The sequence below is a fragment of the Filobasidium floriforme genome (genome assembly GCF_021052385.1).
Source record: "Filobasidium floriforme strain CBS 6241 chromosome Unknown HD553scaffold_21, whole genome shotgun sequence".
In the NCBI taxonomy this organism is placed as follows: domain Eukaryota; kingdom Fungi; phylum Basidiomycota; class Tremellomycetes; order Filobasidiales; family Filobasidiaceae; genus Filobasidium; species Filobasidium floriforme.
Genome location: NW_025763642.1, coordinates 495893 through 512574, shown reverse-complemented (window position 1 = coordinate 512574; position 16682 = coordinate 495893). Strand labels below are relative to the sequence as shown.

The 16682-nt window shown below is 52.8% G+C and overlaps 7 protein-coding genes across 7 annotated transcripts; 4 read left to right on the top strand and 3 right to left on the bottom strand.

Moving 5' to 3' along the window:
* Window positions 1–632: 632 nt before the first annotated feature.
* HD553DRAFT_276208 (P-loop containing nucleoside triphosphate hydrolase protein) lies at window positions 633–2664 on the top strand (the record flags this gene model as incomplete). The annotated part of the gene is made up of 7 exons (XM_046177946.1): window positions 633–1351; window positions 1439–1557; window positions 1633–1746; window positions 1845–2186; window positions 2270–2452; window positions 2519–2547; window positions 2620–2664. 7 exons carry the CDS (start codon window positions 633–635, stop codon window positions 2662–2664), a joined length of 1551 nt encoding a protein of 516 aa, XP_046034143.1.
* A 236-nt stretch (window positions 2665–2900) lies between these two features.
* On the top strand, window positions 2901–4941 carry HD553DRAFT_317176 (rab geranylgeranyltransferase). The gene is made up of 8 exons (XM_046180728.1): window positions 2901–3102; window positions 3180–3333; window positions 3413–3529; window positions 3595–3834; window positions 3909–4042; window positions 4129–4227; window positions 4298–4373; window positions 4434–4941. Exons 1-8 carry the CDS (start codon window positions 3040–3042, stop codon window positions 4556–4558), a joined length of 1008 nt encoding a protein of 335 aa, XP_046034142.1. The 5' UTR covers window positions 2901–3039; the 3' UTR covers window positions 4559–4941.
* Window positions 4942–5055: 114 nt separating this feature from the next.
* On the bottom strand, window positions 5056–6196 carry HD553DRAFT_352116 (uncharacterized protein). The gene is made up of 5 exons (XM_046183663.1): window positions 5916–6196; window positions 5720–5848; window positions 5573–5655; window positions 5307–5513; window positions 5056–5244 (listed from the first exon to the last, which is right to left on the bottom strand). The coding sequence occupies exons 1-5, from the start codon at window positions 6168–6170 to the stop codon at window positions 5178–5180; spliced, it is 741 nt and encodes a 246-aa protein (XP_046034141.1). The 5' UTR covers window positions 6171–6196; the 3' UTR covers window positions 5056–5177.
* A 1167-nt stretch (window positions 6197–7363) lies between these two features.
* On the bottom strand, window positions 7364–8595 carry HD553DRAFT_317171 (uncharacterized protein). The gene is made up of 2 exons (XM_046180727.1): window positions 8296–8595; window positions 7364–8192 (listed from the first exon to the last, which is right to left on the bottom strand). The coding sequence occupies exons 1-2, from the start codon at window positions 8509–8511 to the stop codon at window positions 7701–7703; spliced, it is 708 nt and encodes a 235-aa protein (XP_046034140.1). The 5' UTR covers window positions 8512–8595; the 3' UTR covers window positions 7364–7700.
* HD553DRAFT_317168 (uncharacterized protein) lies at window positions 8596–10343 on the bottom strand. The gene is made up of 6 exons (XM_046180726.1): window positions 10206–10343; window positions 9941–10128; window positions 9857–9874; window positions 9343–9777; window positions 9114–9219; window positions 8596–9024 (listed from the first exon to the last, which is right to left on the bottom strand). The coding sequence occupies exons 1-6, from the start codon at window positions 10237–10239 to the stop codon at window positions 8936–8938; spliced, it is 870 nt and encodes a 289-aa protein (XP_046034139.1). The 5' UTR covers window positions 10240–10343; the 3' UTR covers window positions 8596–8935.
* Window positions 10344–10679: 336 nt separating this feature from the next.
* On the top strand, window positions 10680–11460 carry HD553DRAFT_253651 (Arf GTPase activating protein; the record flags this gene model as incomplete). Its single annotated transcript, XM_046177336.1, has 5 exons — window positions 10680–10767; window positions 10871–10895; window positions 10973–11081; window positions 11206–11285; window positions 11367–11460. Coding segments are annotated over 5 exons (396 nt in total), but the record flags the coding sequence as incomplete, so codon positions are not given.
* A 1634-nt stretch (window positions 11461–13094) lies between these two features.
* HD553DRAFT_275994 (uncharacterized protein) lies at window positions 13095–15715 on the top strand (the record flags this gene model as incomplete). The annotated part of the gene is made up of 8 exons (XM_046177933.1): window positions 13095–13743; window positions 13808–13939; window positions 14026–14478; window positions 14552–14596; window positions 14662–14696; window positions 14765–14992; window positions 15067–15510; window positions 15572–15715. The coding sequence occupies 8 exons, from the start codon at window positions 13095–13097 to the stop codon at window positions 15713–15715; spliced, it is 2130 nt and encodes a 709-aa protein (XP_046034137.1).
* Window positions 15716–16682: the final 967 nt, after the last annotated feature.

Sequence of the window (16682 nt, the reverse complement as noted above, 5' to 3'; positions counted from 1 at the left end):
CACGAGATAGCCTTCTCCAAGCTCAGTATCAAGCGATATGTCGGCCATATGAACGGATGCTGCTATTGCGGGTTGTGCTACCAGCGTTACTCGGAAATCTTTGTTTACGATGTGGCAGTAGAAGTGAATCGATCACGTGACCTTGAAACTCGGAAAGAGGCGAGATTTCAGCGAACGGAGGGTTCCCTAAGGTCAGATCTTTTTCGCATCGAGTAGAACCTCGTCCGCTACCCCTTCTTCGTACCAGACAAAATCCCAACTCTCTCAACAGATACCCTTGACCCTCAAACATGTCAAACGATACCACCGTGCCCGACGTCAACGTCGCCAAGGTCTCGAAAAAGGACAAGAAATCCAAGAAGAACAAGGACGTCGCCGTCGATTCTTCTGCTGCTCCTGCTGTCGACGCTGGCAAGAAGAAGGAGAAGAAGGACAAGAAGCGTAAAGCCGAGGCTGATGTCGATGCCGATGCTGAAGTCGAGGGGGCATCCACTGCGGACCCTTCGTTGTTGACCAAGTCGGACGGGGACAAGAAGCAGAAGAAGAAGAAGCAGAAGACTCTGCCCGTAGTTGAATCCGCGGGGGATGTCGAGGTCGTCGTGGCGGATGCGGTTGGGAACACTTCTTCTGCTATGCAGGTAGACGAGCCGGAGACTGTCGTTGCTAGCGGGGAGAAGAAGGAGAAGAAGAGCAAGAAGGAGAAGAAGGAAAAGAAGAGCAAGAAGAGCAGTGGCAGTAACGTCAACGACAACGACGTCCCCGGGGAAGGAACCTCTTCCTCCTCGGTCACCCCTGCCAACCTCACCGCCGCGCTCGCTTCGACGGCCGATTCGAAAGCATACCTGGAGAAGCACAACATCACCCTCACCCCGGACATCTACAACATCCTTCTCAACTTTTCCACCCTGCCCATCAACCCGGCTTTGCGACCTTACCTCGCCTCCTTCACCGACCCTACGCCTATCCAAGCTTGTTCCTGGCCTCCGCTGTTCCAGGGTAAAGACGTCGTCGGAATCGCAGAGACCGGATCGGGAAAGACCCTCTCGTTCGGCCTCCCCGGTCTGAACGTGCTGAGCACGACCTCTTCCCCCGTGGACGCCAAGGGTAAAGGCCGTGACGCCGGCAAGATCAGGTTACTCGTCGTCGCTCCCACTCGAGAACTGGCTACGCAGACCTATACGACGTTGTTGGCCCTGGGCAAGTTGGTCGGGATCGGAGCCGTCTGTCTTTACGGAGGTGTAGGCAAGGACGAGCAGATCAGGGAGTTGAGGAAGAAAGAGACGGCCATCGTCGTCGGTACGCCTGGGCGTGTGATGGATCTCGCCGATAGCGGGGACGTCGATTTCTCCGGGTGAGCCGCTGGTGTATCTTATTCCGGTATTCATGCGCTCGTTTGCTGATCCGCACCGACGATCGATTGACGACCGTGATCCTGTAGCGTACAATACCTCGTCTTGGACGAAGCCGATCGAATGTTGGATCAAGGGTTCGAGAACGACATCCGAAAGATCATCGGGTTCTGTCCCAAGAAGGAGGCCGGGAGGCAGACCGTCATGTGTGAGTACACCTCTCCATCACTCACAGCGTTCCCCTGGCGATGAAAGGCTGACGAGGGGACGCTTCTGGATTCAGTCTCGGCGACTTGGCCCGAATCGGTCAGGAGGCTGGCGAGCACTTTCTTGACCGAGCCCATCAAGATCACTGTCGGTAGCGACGAGTTGAGCGCCAACAAGCGAATCCAGCAGAGTGAGTCCCGCCGTGTCCTCTCATTTTGGTCTATAGCGATGAATCGAAACGTATGGCGTGCTGATCTACTTCTGCCCAATGTCTGCTTGCCTACTCAGACGTCGAGGTCATGGACACTTCGCGTGAAAAGGACCCGAGGCTGTTGCACCACCTCCGAACGTTCATGAAGAGCCACCCTAAAGACTCTCCCTTGCCCGCCCGAATTCTCGTCTTTGCGCTGTACAAGAAGGAAGCTACCAGGCTCGAGTACACGATCAGGAACGCCGGATACAAGGTCGCCGGTCTGCACGGCGACTTGAGCCAGGATGCGAGGTTCAAGGCGTTGGACGCTTTCAAGGAGGGCAAGGTCAATGTGCTCGTCGCTACCGATGTGGCTGCTCGTGGGTTGGACATTCCCGATGTCCAGCTGGTCATCAACGTGACGTTCCCCTTGACCACCGGTGAGTCCAGGTCATCATGACGTGTATATTCACTCCTCGCGGAACATTTGTCGCTGACACTGCGTTGTTCCACATCTTTTCAGAGGACTTTGTGCATCGATGTGGACGAACCGGACGAGCTGGAAAGGAAGGAAAGGCCATCACGTTCTTCACCGGAGAGGCTCACGAGAGGTCTTTGGCTGGAGAATTCATGCGGGTGTTGAGGGATGCTGGGGCCGAGATTCCGGAGGGTATGAACAGGTTCCCTTCGACCATCAAGAAGAAGGGTGAGTCAGATGCAAGACGAGTCTTTGATACGTTCTGCTGATGCTTGTACTTGGCGATTCCTCTAGAGCACGGTTCGTACGGTGCTTTCTACAGGGTGAGTCGGGGTTTGCTTTCCGCTACCTTCTTTATATGAGCAGGAAAGCTGACTTGCTTGATAACTTTGTAGGACATCTCTGACGCTCCCAAAGCCAAAAAGATCACTTTCGATTGAGGGATTTGATCACCCCTTTGACGGAAAGCTGTATGCTTTCCGTTTTCACGTTGTATACCACCACTATTATCGTTTAATCCTTGACTGGAGGGTTCCTTTTCGATGTATCATGGCATTTGCGATCGGTTTTGGGCCGGGTTTCTGCAAGCTGGAATGAGGCGAGAGGTTGTGGACAAGATACGTAGTTTCACATGCAAACGCTTCTAACAACCAGGTCGGCGATCCCGCGGGCAGGACCGACAGCTACACAGTAGCACTTCGCTACAACTTGATGCTGTACATCTCTCATCCTACTCTCGGACGGCTACAAGTCTCCTCGTCGTGCATAGTAACAGGCCACAGGAGAACTTCGAAAAGGCTTTCAAACCTGGAACGATGCCCGAGCAGCAACATCTAGACATCGACCTGCATGTCCGATACATCCAGCAACTCGACACGGTAAGATCCCAGCCAGACCACAAAGACCGAACCCTCCGACCTGATGACAACCTGACCCGACTACGTTGCGCATCAAGCACAAAGATGACCTGAGCTATCACTTGACGGAGCATCTCCGTATGAACGGAGTCTACTGGGGTCTCGTCGCGTTGTGTATCATGGGCAGACAAGACGCTCTGGATCGGGATGAGATGGTACGATACGTCATGTCGTGCTGGGACGAAGATATGGGTCAGTCCCACCGTCTTTCGTCCGTCCGTCTATTTTATAGACTTGCTGATATGTCCCTGCGTTGATTTGGACAATATAGGAGCTTTCGGAGCTCACCCAAAACACGACGGACATCTTCTCTCAACGTTATCAGCAATACAGATCTTAGCCATTCAAGACAGCCTGGATATCGCGAATACCGACCGCCTGGTCAAGTGTAAGCCTCCCTTGGACATCTTATTGTCTAGCCCTTTCGCAGCTGATAAAGAGTTCAATCTGTAGTCCTCCTCTCATTAGTACATCCCGAGACCGGTCGAGTAGCAGGCGACCGTTGGGGCGAGACAGATACCCGGTTCTCATACATCCTCGTATCGGCCTTATCGCTACTCGGACGACTGAAAGATCTGGACGAAGCTTTAGATGGGAAAGGGAGGCAGTTGGTCATCGGCCACATCGAGCGATGTAGGAATTTCGATGGAGGGTTCGGGTCGGATGAGGGGAGCGAGAGTCATGGTGGTCAAAGTGAGTTGAAGAATGGCTGGCTGCATTATGTCTCGACGCAGACACAAGGCTGATATTCCGGGACTTCGATACAGTCTTTGTCTGTGTGGCAGCGTTGGCGATACTGGACAGGTTAGACCTGGTAGACGTCGGAACGCTAGCATGGTGGCTCTCCGAACGACAACTACCCAACGGAGGTTTGAATGGGCGGCCAGAAAAATTGGAAGACGTGAGTTTGCTCTCTTCAGCTTAAGCCTCATTGAAGTATGGTAGAGGACCAGGCTGATGACTTGGTTTTACTGCGCACCATGACAGGTTTGTTACTCGTGGTGGAATCTGTCGGCATTATCGATACTAGGGAAGTTGCACTGGATCAACGAGGAAAAGCTCATCGAGTTCATCCTGGAATCACAGGCAAGTCGACCGCATGATTCGGGGGGGAAGTAGGGTCTAGCTAACGAGCGCTGTTGCATCTCTTCCTCAGGACCTTGAAGGGGGAGGTATAGCAGACCGGCCAGGCGATTGGGTAGACGTCTTTCATACGATTTTCGGCCTTGCGGGTGAGTACACGTTACTGCCTATTCCAGCACCTATGGGAAGCTCATATAGCATTTTGATAGGTCTGTCAATGCTTGGCTACCCGGGCTTGCAGGATATCGACCCGGTTTATTGTATGCCGACCGTGGTGACGGAGAGGATGGGTCTGAAGAAGGAATTTCAAATGTTACCACGCCGGACGGCATGATGACCATCGAGATGACATTTTCACCTGCAATTATAGGAGGACACGATAGCTTGCCTGCGACATTGCCTTCGTACCAGCTGCCTGGCAAGATGGGTCGGCCAAGATACGACACCTTGAACTTTCAGGCCGTCATGAGGGCAATTCGAATGGTTCACCTCGATCAAACTATCGTGGTCTTCATCGTCCTCCTGCGCGATCACCAGTTTCTGATACAGTGGCTCATCTTGCGGTGGGACGGTTCAACATGAACCCACACTGAACCAGGGCTTTTCGCGCACGGTTGAGGAACACGGAAAACAAGTATGAGCAAATGAAGCTGACGGTTTCGCATGTAGGGGACCCTCTCGATGCGATGCATGCAGCCAGGCTTGGGTACAGGTCAGGTGAAATTATCTGGGCTTGGGTCGACGCATGTTCCACCGGAACGATCTCTATACGACTAACTGTGCCGCTTCAAGCTTTCTCTTCTTCTTTTGGTAAATTTGTCTGTGATGAAGGGCAGTTTTCATTATTTTTAAACAAAAGTCTCGCGCGGGACTGGCCTATTTATTACAAGAAGGATTCGTGCTGGAGATTGTGCGATATTTTGGTCCACTTGAAATTGCACTTGAAGTGTCACTCAGAATTCAAGAATAGAAAGCGCAACGACAAGAGCCACGAGGGTAAGGATTCCGAGAGAATACGCCCTGTCATGGGTTCGTGGACACGTCAGTTTCGGTCCCCAGGTTCATCGTCATAGGTAGCTCACGATCTGATGGAAAGATCCGCGTCGTTGGCAGGGCTTCCAGCTTGACCGGCGGTCTCGTTAGCAGGCGCAGTGACGGTGAAGTTGTGCGACGTCGATCCATTATCCAGCTGATATCGAACATAACTTTCCGGGTCTTTAAAGTACTTTCGAGTCGTAAGGTCTCCCCTGGTGTCTAGTCGGGTTGACTCGGCGAAAACGATGAACGTTCTGCAAGGAGATGGTCGGTTATTGACTTTCCTTGAGAAAGGCTCCATCAGTGGACTTACATCGTTGTACTCGCACTGAGGTTACAGTACCACGTGTGTTGCCGCTCAGTAGTATTGCTTGCCAAATACCAGTGATTTTGCAACTGCAGCCGATCACGCCGGTAAGTCAATTTATCCGAGGAGTCTTGCCTTGACGTATGGACGTACAGTGTCATTCCCGGCGTCGGCTGAGTGATTGTAGTCGGCGGAAGCCCAGACGGTAAAGTTCTGATCGGACGATGACGTTATGTCCGTTGTCCATCGGAATGTTAAACTTTGGCCGGTAATTAGAGTTTTCTGCGCGTACCATTGGCGATAGTGAGCCATGAGGTCGATGTCTGTTGCTCGCACGCTGCGTACTTACATTGGGCACCAACTCGACGATAGGCTTCGGAACGGGGTCATCAGACCCTTGTCCGACAACGGCTTGAGTATAAAGAACCAGACAGGATACTAGGAAGATGATAAATGAGCCCATTGATGGTTGGTACGGTGGATATATGGATTCGAGTGCTCGTGGACGATGATGCGGTCGATACTGTATGCACCTGTAGATGCATGCGGCAATCTTCGCACGTAGTTTCGTCTGCTCATACATATACTCGAGCAGACTGACCATGTCACTCGCTACGAATCAGTCTGACGCACACCTACTTGCTCCATCTCCATAACAGATCAGGCCTCGAGGCAGGTAGTTCCCCACGTTGTGGTTCTCGGCCTATTTATCTGAAACACCACGCGCGCTACTGTAGTGCCGCTCCACGGCTCCGGACGCGCGAACACAGGGCGAGTGGCCAGGGCTGGAGACCGACTATGGTCGGGCATATACTCTGGCCGAAGGAAAGGCGTGGAATGGTCACATGATCAGGCCCCGGTCGCGAGTTTTAGCTGGATAGAAAACTGTTTTTTGAAATAATCTGCGCGCAGATTATTTGCAGATTTTATCGGATTCTGCACTCTGCAGTCCGTGCCTGAAAAAGCGGCTCAGCAGGGGGTCTGGGGAATTGCTAGTAAACTCTAAATCAGATTATTTACGGCATTCTAGCTAGATAAAACTCGCGATCACGCTATTTCTCGGCAAATTCCGGCGATTTCCAAGGATTAAATGATATAACTGGTCAATTGGGGCGCTGTCAGCTAGAAAAAACCACAATCTTCTATCCAGCTAAAACTCGCGACCGGGGCCTCACATCATCTCCTTCACGGCAGGTCGGCAAAATCACACCGTCCTCGGCACCGGGCGGCATACGTTCGCTTGCGCCCGATGTGACAGCGCGACACACCCAGCGTTCGTACGAGCCCTGACATCGTCATCATCGTCAATGTGCCCTCCGTTTCTGCTCCGCCCAATTTGAGGCTCGATAACGACTCCTCACGCGATGGAGTACTGGTAGACTGTTCACCATGTAGCAGCTGATTTCGATCTTTACTGCGAAGGCACTTGAGGATGGAATCCCAACCGATGAGGCTGATTCTTAAAGACCCAACTTCTGAGAACGGTTTGCTAGCTTCGCAACTGTGCTCAAGTGCGAGATGATTATGTTCCTCCTGATGCATCAGGTTGTTACTTATGTGATTGATCAAGTGATTGTTTTTGCAAAACTCAGCTGCCTCATCTTTGACATGCTGAATATCAACATTCAGCCAACTACAGTAATATACAATGCAGGAAGGTGGGGTACGACGTGGCCTTGGTCTTCGCTTGCAGGCAAAGATGCAAGAGTGTGAACCCTTTGCAATAAGCACCAGCGTTCTAGAAGCTCTGTCTTCCAAATATCGCCTCACCGGCCGGGAGAGGGTAGGGGAGAGTCGGTCCAAATGACACTGAAGATCAACGTCATCTTTGACTTAGGAGACAGTGTCGTCATACAGCATATACATATACGTGGCTTCGTGTGTCGCAGCACAGTCGCTCGAATTACAAGGTCGCGCAGTCTTTATTATCATGTCTTGCTATCAGATCGCGGCTTGCCATCCCCAACATGTGACGTCCCAGGACTGATCGAGGCTTAGCCACATCCCCCGCAAGCTCTCCTAACGTTGGGCCGTAACGTATCATCCCAGTTGCACATTCTCGCAATCTGACAGTACAGTCATCGCGTCGATCAAGTCGGTTCGGTGGTATGAGGCGCCCGATGGCCGGGCCGATTTACTTCTCTCGATCTTGATGAACGTCAGATCGACTTGTATAGTCTGGCGTTGTCGTTCGTAGTCCTGGCTCGATGTCGGAGCTCTGTACGGCGGTATACGACGGTTTCTTGTCGGGGCTAGACCACACACAAAAGAGGATGATGCCGACAATCCCCAAGACAATGCAACCGATGGTCATCCAGGGCATAGTCAACTCGCTTTCCTTCTTGTGCTTGAGACCTGCTCGAAGCATAACCAGGGTCAGCTCACGCCCTTGGTCGTACTTTGTATCAGTGTGACATTCACGCCTCGCCTTGTCCCCTGGGGACTCTTTCACACTGAGCATGATTGTCTCCGGCGTCCATGTCGCCATGCCGGCCCAAGCATCGTCTAGGATACTGATCAACGGCCCACCCCGCATGGTCTTCCTGGGGGCAATGGCGAAGTCGATTTTATTCTCCGGGACGTCATGCAACGTCGGGAAAGCTCTTAGTGCGATTTCCACCGCTTGCTGTACGTTCCCAAAGGAAGAATGACGGCGACGCACGGATCATCAGCATATGGTGGCTGCATCACCCGCACAGCCTCGGACGTCTCCGAACGTCGAGACTCGCCTGACGTGATGTAGCGACCGGAGCCAACGCCCTTTGCTTCGTGGTCGTGTCCGGCCAGATCGGGTTGTATGTCCATGTAGTCAATGTCTTAGGATGATTGACCTCGATCGAGGAAGCTGAGGTAGTCGAGTTGGCCGGGGCAGTCATGTCACCTTGGGCAAACGCAGAGGCGATAAGGGTGGCGATGGCTGCGACGCCGTATAGCGAGAAACGCATAACTTCTTGGCTACTGACTATCAGGTTCTGAAGATACGAGAGGGCTTCAGTTGATAATGTCTGTCCAAGGGTGTGCAGTATACAGGTGCAGGTAGGAACATCGATTGTTAAGTACCTAGATATATATACAATCTGATAAGCTGAATCACCCCGTGATCAGATGCAATTCGGGTTAGAGCCGAGACTCTGCGCCCTTTCTGCACGATCAAAATGATGATGGGTTACGTTACGTCTACCCAGCCTTCAAGTTCAGAGATCGTGTGCAACATCTCGGCCTAAATGATGTTGAATGCTGAAAATGCTTTGGGTCATGAGATACATGCACGCCCTCCCATCTATCTGTCTACCTTGCCTCGCGCCGACCATAGCCTCGCCCTTCGTCGTGTCGTGATCGCGGGAGGAAGGGAAAGAGAGATGGGCTAGATCAAGCGACGATCCCTGAATCTCCGTACCACCCCTCGTAAAAGTAGACCCCGGCGAAGAACAAGAACGCCGCTGCTCCGATCAAGGTGACTAGCACAGACGGAGCAAAAGTCGAGTCAGAACGATACGGCCGCGAATTTGGGTGGAGTTCTCAGAGATCAAGAGCATGAAGAGCTTACTATGTCGAACGCTGATCCTGGTAGAGAGAAGACGACCCCCGATGACGGCCCCTGCGGTACACACTGCATGCCCTACGATCGTACCGAACGCGACGATCGACACGCTCTATAAGTTTGCAACATAACATGATGAAGAACACTTGGGATATCAGCTTCAGGCTTCCTTCATTCGGGCAAGCTCACCAAGGGGGAAGAGACTAGACTGAAGGAGGTCGGACGCGGGACTCACGTTCGCTCCAGCCAAAGCGATCGTTGCAATCTGACTCCGATCCCCCCATTCACCCAAAAACGTGAGAATGAAAGCCTGAGCGAAAACGGGCGAGAAGAAGAGGGAACAAAAGTTCCTCGTCCGGTTCTTCAAATCTGCCGCCGTGATCCTCTCTTTCAACGTTTTCGGCGATGAAGAAGGAGTTTTCGATCTCCGAGGTCCGGAGAGAGGGTGAGTGTGGATCGTAGGTCCCTTTTTTGGCGCAGACGAGGAAGAATGAGATCCTTCTTCCATCTCTAAAGCTTCTCGTCGTCCGTGGAAATCCATCATGCCTTCTTCTTCTTCGAGCTCGTCTTCCACTTCACGCATTTCTTCTTGAATGTGGGAGTTGCCCGCAGGGATAGACAGGCCTTCTTGGATCATTCGGATGCCGAATACGAGGAAGAGGAAGGCGGCCTGCATTATCGTGCGTAACGGGACGTGAGGGATAAGCTGACGAGCAGGATTGAAGCTGTGCGCAGGACGGTATACTGACGACGAATTGGGTATATCTCTAAACGGTGCAACGCAAAGTCAGTGTACTGGCAAAGCAGACCTGCCGATATATGTTTGAACTCACTGCTGGGATCAACCCCAAGATGACCTTGCCCATCGCAGCGCTCAACACGCTCATTACCAACAAGCTCGCAAACGCTCCAGAGAAGACTGTCAACCGTGGATGTCTCGTAGCCATGATGGCGGCGATGAGGAAGGTCTTGTCGCCGATCTCGGAGACGAGGATCAAGGTGAAAGACTGCATGAGTGCCTCTGCGAGGTTCAGGTCGTGTGCTTTAGCTTTATGCTGTGAGGCTGGTCGGCGTTGTCCAGCAAGGTAAGGAGCTCACGGAATGGCGTATCGCTCGGTGTTACGGTTTCCATCTTGAGAGGCCGTCCGTTCTTCTTTCTTCTAGTTTTTGTGTTACTACCAGAGTGACGACCACCACCGGGTGAAGATAGAGTCCCAGTGAGGTGATGCTGTAGGTATAGAGAAGACGTCGATGCTCGAGTTCGTTAAGGTAAAAGTGAGTGAGTATCCCCAAACATCAACAACCCTCCTGGCCTAAGCCAGCGGTCGACGCGGAGTCTTAGCTCTGGGATAGCCAGACAGCATGCACACAACAGCCAGCTCGACCTCGATGACGATATGACGATATGCTTGGGGATATTTCACTACTCATCCTTGGAACTTTGGGCCGCCTTTCATATTTCTACATAACTTTGTTCACCCCGTCCAGTCTCGAAATCATGTCCCGTCAAGGTGAGCCCGCAATTCCCGATCTCAACAACGCACGCGAGCTCAGCCCTTCTCTATCGTAGACAAGGCAACCACGGACCGGAACGCGAGGACTCTACGAGACCTCGTTAGACAGGAAGGGAACAAGAACTGTGCGGATTGCAAAAAGAACGGTAGGTCGCCGTCTCTTGAATTGGGGTCGAATCGCAAGCTCAAGTTGAGACGTACTGTGAATCTTGGGGTTGGTATGGGGTGGTATTCGATGATAACGGACAGATGCGAGATGGGCTTCATGGAACCTGTCAGTTTGTTCGCCTTTTGATCGATCCACCACATCATCAGGCTAACACATCGTTCTTTCGGTACTTGACGAAACAGCGGAGTATACCTCTGTATCCGTTGTTCCGGTATCCACCGATCCATGGGTACTCATATCAGTAAAGTAAAGTCTATCGACCTAGACATTTGGCAGCCGGAACAGATGGACGTGAGTACCGCGAGATGGTAATGGATCCGCGTTGTGTACATTCCTAAGAGATCTTAAGCAAAAGCTGACCCAGTGGTCTGTCTGGTACATTCAATCGGTACGGTGATGCGGTCTGCGTAAACAGTCGATGAAGAAATGGGGCAACAAGCGGGCGAATCTATACTGGGAAGCGCATCTGAAGCCGGGTCATCATCCTCCTGACCAGTGAGTTCTGCTCATATACCGCCCTCACCTCAACTCGAATCGACTTGCCAGGACCTGACCCGTCTGTTTACCTGTTGACAGCAAGATAGAATCGTTCATCCGATCAAAGTATGAATCCCGTAAATGGGTGTTATCCGATCATCCACCCCGAGATCCATCGGTACTCGAAGAAGGCGGGAACGGTGGTAGTAGTGACGGGAAGCACCAGGGTGAACCGCCTAGGTACGACCCGCCGATCTCGGGTGGTAGTATGGGGAGGAACGGGTCGGGACCTTCTCAACCACAACAACAACAGCAGCAACAACAACAGGGCAGGACACAGCATCCTTTGTTATCCAGCATGTCCGGTTCTTCCAGGACAGGTCGGTCCACTGCAACTGTAGGGACAGCACCTCCCGCCCCGACCCAGACTGTGAAGAAACAACCCGAGGTGGACCTCTTGTCAGGAGATTTCGGGGACTTCGCTGGTGCCGCCCCCACCCCGACTTCGACTTCGGGACAAGGACAGACAGCGAGCAGGGCAGGCCCTCCACCGGCTATTCCTGGTGGACGACCTGCACCACCAACTGCTACTACCGCTCCGGCTACCTCGACTTCCCATCCGAACCCTACTTCCCCCACCCCCACACAAGCGCAAACCGTTGCGAAACCCACACCTCCGTCCAGCCTGTTCGATCTCGACTTCCGACCTCCCTCGACGTCGGGTGGCGGGAGTGGAAACGGTGCAGGAATTGGTAAGACGAGTAATATGGACATCTTGTCCTTGTTCTCTTCGGCACCCGCGCCTACATCTGCGCCTGTCCCGGGGATGATGAGACAGACGAGCGGGTTTGGACAAGAAGTGCCACAGCAGCAGCAATATCAGCAACAACAGTATCAACAGCAACAACAACAGCAGCAGCAGCAGAGGCCTGCGGTATACGGACAAGACTCGTTCAACTCGCCGCCTGCTTATCAGAGTAATCCGCAACAAGCTTATGCGAGTTGGGGGAATGGGAGTGGAGCGACGTCTACTTCGACGACGATGGGGGGTGTTGGGGGGATGACGAGTGGGTTTGCGGGGATGGGACTGGGGAGCGATCCTTGGAGTTCGGCCGGTTCGGTGAGTTTTACCTTCGGGTCATCGGCTGTGGCGGTGATGATGATGACGGAACCAAGCTGATCGAAAGGTCTGGCAGGCTCCGACAAAGACTGCCCAAGCATCACAAACTCCGCAGAACCAATACCAACAACAAGCGCGTCCTCAGCCGAACAACACTCAGCCCAACTCCAACTCGTCGCACTTTGTATCTTCGCAAGATGTCTGGGGCGGGACCGCGGCGCCTCTAGCAGCTCCGATTTTGGATACCGGGTTCGGGGCTTTCGGCGGGTCTGGTGCCGGCGCAGGGGGCGCGAAAAAGGCGTTGGACGACGATCCGTTCCAGAATATTTGGAAGTAGGGTTGACCCTGATGGCGGGCGGGATGAGGCGGGTATCATGGTAGTCTTGTGGTTCTTGGATGACATGTTTCGTTGTGATGTGGAGTGTAGATTGATTATTGGATTGGATGACACCCCCCTTTTTGCCACACCCCGACCTGGCCCTTGGCGGGTGGTGATGTCGTCATCAAACCTCCGAAATGAGAGATTCGTCAGCATCGAGCTGACCTTGACCTGAGCTGCCTGAGCCTCTTTAGATTTCTGTCGCCTCTACACATTCCGTCGACATCTCACAGATTGTAGCATATATATCAGCTAGCAGCTAGACACCGCTGCCCGTATCAATCGCTCGATGCATAGACCCGCATCGACCATCATCCGACGCCGCAACATGTCCACCCGAGTCCCCTTCACCCGCCTCCCCCTGCCGAGCAAGACCTTGCAAGCCCACCTGTCACCCATCGACCTGACCGAAGCCGACGACCCTGACCCGACACCTTTTGTCGATCAGAGACGTTCGAGGACGTTTTCGAAAGCTGGGCATTGGGCGAGGGTGACCCCGCTGCCTTTGGCGTTTCCTTATCGGTTACCCAGGGCGAATAAGGAAGCTGGGGAAGAACAGATCGGGGTGGAAGAGTGGCTGAAGAGGTACGATACCTATGAAGATGTGGAAGGAGGGATAGTTGGTGGAGAAGGCAGCTTGAGAGCGAGGACGAGCGAATTGAGATCGGCGTGGAGGCCCGAGTTGTTGGGCGTCTCTAGCAAGTGTTTGGACGAATCCCTACCTCATCTTGACGTAGGGAACGCTCTGGCGTATACCGGACAATCCGAATCTCGATCGTCACCACCATCTGAAGCACAAGAGCAAAGACAAGGCGAAGAGCTGGCACTAGACAACAAGGGACAAGAACTTCTAGACGTCGTCTCGGGCAGGAAAGTGCTCAGATCCGAAGGGTACGGGCCTTGGAGTTCGAGGTACGCTGGACATCAATTCGGACAGTGGGCAGGACAATTGGGGGATGGGAGGGCCATCTCGATCTGTAAGTCAACAAGACAAAATCCGAAGACCCTCGCTAAGACCTTGTTTTGTTACTGTGATGGTAGTGGAGACGACTTCCCCCGAAGGTGGGAGACAAGAGATCCAATTGAAAGGGTCAGGAAGAACACCGTTCTCTAGGTCTGCGGATGGGCTGGCGGTCCTTCGAAGTGGGGTCAGGGAATACCTGTGTGCAGAAGGTGAGCCAGTAGCCTCCAATCATTTCTTTCTATTGTCATTCCTGACTATTCGCCTGGGCTGTGTTCCCCCTCTTCATGCGCAACAGCCATGGCCGCCTTACAAATCCCTACCTCCCGTTCACTCGCCCTCCTCACGCATCCGGAAGACCAGCTCCAAGTCCTCCGTGAAAACGGCCCTGAACCCTCCAGCCTGCTCGCCCGTGTAGCTCCTTCCTTCGTGCGAATCGGCAACTTTGAGATCCTCAACCCTCCCGAAGAGGCCATGAACATGCAATTTTTCATGCTCGGTATGCCCGGTGGTGGCGGTTCTAGAGGATTAGAGCGGGATCTGGAAGGGTTGAGGATACTCGGAGAATGGGTCAAGGGGGAAGGAGGTCTCGATCTGAAGTTGCCGGAAGGAGAACCATGGGGGAAGAAGTTGGTCATGGAGTCGGCACTGAGGAACGCTAGGATGGTCGCCGCTTGGCAGGTCTATGGATTTTGCCATGGGGTGATCAACACCGACAACGTCAGCGTTCTCGGCTTGACAATCGATTACGGTCAGTCGAGCTGGCTGTGATAGAATAAAGAGGCGGCACCCACTGATTTGTTCTTTTCTCTCTCCGGTGATAGGTCCATACGCCTTCATGGACGTGTATGATCCATACCACATCTGCAGTAATTCGAGGTCGGGATCTGAGGGACTTCATCGATGACACCTTACTGACATCGCTCCTCATCAGATCACAGCGACCATGAAGGTCGATACGACTACAGAGTGAGCTAAGGTGGTCTCGAAAAATCATCATAGTCAGGTTGCTGACGGTATCATGCCCAAATCGACAGAAACAACCCAGTATGATCCTCTTCGCGATCAACCAACTCGTCTCGTCCTTGGCCGAAGTCATTGGCGCGGAAGAGGAGACCGGCAAGGCGATCGTAGAAGGATGGGCGCAGGATGCTGATGAAGAGACGCTAGACCAGTGGCGGGCCACTGGAATGGCCTATGGAGAAGAGGTCGAAAAGGCTGCGATGCAAGCGTTCAGAACCGAATACAAGCGGTTGTATGCCAAAGTGAGTGATCTTGAAGAGCAAAGAACAAAATTGCGAAGTCGAGCTGATCATGGGCTTGCGCTTCACCTATTTAGCGTTTCGGTCTTGCGGATAAGTCGGACCGAGACAACTCGTCGACCGTCATCGACCCGTTCTTGCAGATCTTGGCCAACATCGAGCTCGATTTCCACTCGGCGCTGAGGGCGCTCTGTGCGTTTCAGCCTAGCATGCTCAAGGAGGAACGATCGGCGGATCTCGAAGCCGTGCTCGATCGAATGGTCGAGACTGCCAAGCCCAACAAGCGCTCAGAGGGTAAAGACGCGCTCAAACCGTGGTTCAAGCAGTATGCAGCGGCGATCGAACAGGACCGAGCTCTGTGGGAAAGTGCCGGCGACAAGTGGGAAGAAAGTCGGTCTGCCGAGATGCGAGGCGTAAACCCCCGGTTCGTGCTCCGTCAGTGGCTTCTGGAAGAGACCATCAAGAAGCTAGAGCATGGTAGCGGTCTCGCCCGACGAAAGTTGCTCGGGGACATTATGCATGTGAGTTACTATGATGCGTATAGGGCTATAGTGGGTCTTGAACTGATTGCATTTTCGGTAGATGGCAACACATCCCTTCGAACCGTACGGCGGAGAACTTTTGGGCGCAGAGGCGGAGCTTTCCGATACTCAAAAAGAGGAGCAGAGACTGTGTTCGATCGGTAGCAGACAGATGCTCGGCTTCCAATGTAGTTGTAGTAGCTAGTGTACTCGACTGCAATCACCATTATGAATTGCAACGCCGACATCTTGGCCTGCATGACAGCTCTGTCAGATCTGGTAGTCCTAGGACAATGTTATTGATGTCTCCGAAATCATCCAGATCGATGTGCCAATCGAAGTGAGTCGGGAACTTATTTGGGGCGAATTCGATGGCCGATATCATCTTAGGCTTGCTAGTTTTGGAAGTGATGTTCTAGCCAGGCGGAAGAAGAAGAGAACTCCAATAGACCATCCTCCACTCGTCTGATATGACTCACAGAAACGTGTTTCGACACGATCTTCAGTTCATCGACCTGCACCTTGCAACCCGCCAGCCCTTTAACCGCATGTTTCGCACTGCGGTGGTTGCCTTGATCAGTCCTTATCAGAATAGCACTTGGCCTGAAGTTGTTGACAAATAAATGTGCGACGCAGGGAAACATCGTTGTGCAAGTGCCCATCCCCCATATGACCGTACCCTGCAATCTCCCTGATCCTAGGTTCACTCCATCTAGCGGGTCAGCCAAACTCAATTACCAGAGCGGCTATCAGACTATTTGGGGAGTGTAGCAGAAGCAGCGTTAGAGATTAGGAGGCATCAGGTTGTTATTCCATAGGTCTGCCGTTGTAGTTCGACTTTCACTGATGGATCCGCAGCTCCTGGTACGCAAAGGAGCTCTCCCGTCCTAGCCATCTTTTCCTCCATGTAGATGAGAGAATGCAACAACACCTCTTGGACTGCATGCAGGTAGGTTGATGGACCCTCAGCCCAATTCTCTCTGGCGAGGGGTGGTGAATAGAACTTCTGGACCATCAGTGTTGAGCCGGATGGCATACTCGTTATTAATATGATGAGGAAGTTCATTTGACTCATTTACCTTGTATGGGGCAGGGCTTTTCCTGCATCGGAGCTGGTCGTGGTTGTTGTCCTGGACTTGAGATCGTTCAAGTTAAGAAGGAGAAAGGCGAGG

Excerpts from the sequence above, each read along its gene's own strand:
- HD553DRAFT_317176 (XM_046180728.1), top strand. The coding sequence starts at position 3,040 with ATGCCCGAGCAGCAACATCTAGACATCGACCTGCATGTCCGATACATC. Across the intron at positions 3,530-3,594 it reads TACCGACCGCCTGGTCAAGT|TCCTCCTCTCATTAGTACAT; the intron begins GTAAGCCTCCCT and ends TTCAATCTGTAG. Across the intron at positions 4,374-4,433 it reads TACGATTTTCGGCCTTGCGG|GTCTGTCAATGCTTGGCTAC; the intron begins GTGAGTACACGT and ends GCATTTTGATAG.
- HD553DRAFT_317171 (XM_046180727.1), bottom strand. The coding sequence starts at position 8,511 with ATGCGTTTCTCGCTATACGGCGTCGCAGCCATCGCCACCCTTATCGCC. Across the intron at positions 8,193-8,295 it reads CGGTCGCTACATCACGTCAG|CAAGCGGTGGAAATCGCACT; the intron begins GCGAGTCTCGAC and ends GGGAACGTACAG.
- HD553DRAFT_317168 (XM_046180726.1), bottom strand. The coding sequence starts at position 10,239 with ATGGAAACCGTAACACCGAGCGATACGCCATTCC. Across the intron at positions 10,129-10,205 it reads ACCGAGCGATACGCCATTCC|AGGCACTCATGCAGTCTTTC; the intron begins GTGAGCTCCTTA and ends TGAACCTCGCAG. Across the intron at positions 9,220-9,342 it reads TCGCTTTGGCTGGAGCGAAC|AGCGTGTCGATCGTCGCGTT; the intron begins GTGAGTCCCGCG and ends GCAAACTTATAG.
- HD553DRAFT_352116 (XM_046183663.1), bottom strand. The coding sequence starts at position 6,170 with ATGGTCAGTCTGCTCGAGTATATGTATGAGCAGACGAAACTACGTGCG. Across the intron at positions 5,656-5,719 it reads CCGACGCCGGGAATGACACT|TTGCAAAATCACTGGTATTT; the intron begins GTACGTCCATAC and ends GATCGGCTGCAG. Across the intron at positions 5,514-5,572 it reads CTCAGTGCGAGTACAACGAT|AACGTTCATCGTTTTCGCCG; the intron begins GTAAGTCCACTG and ends ATCTCCTTGCAG.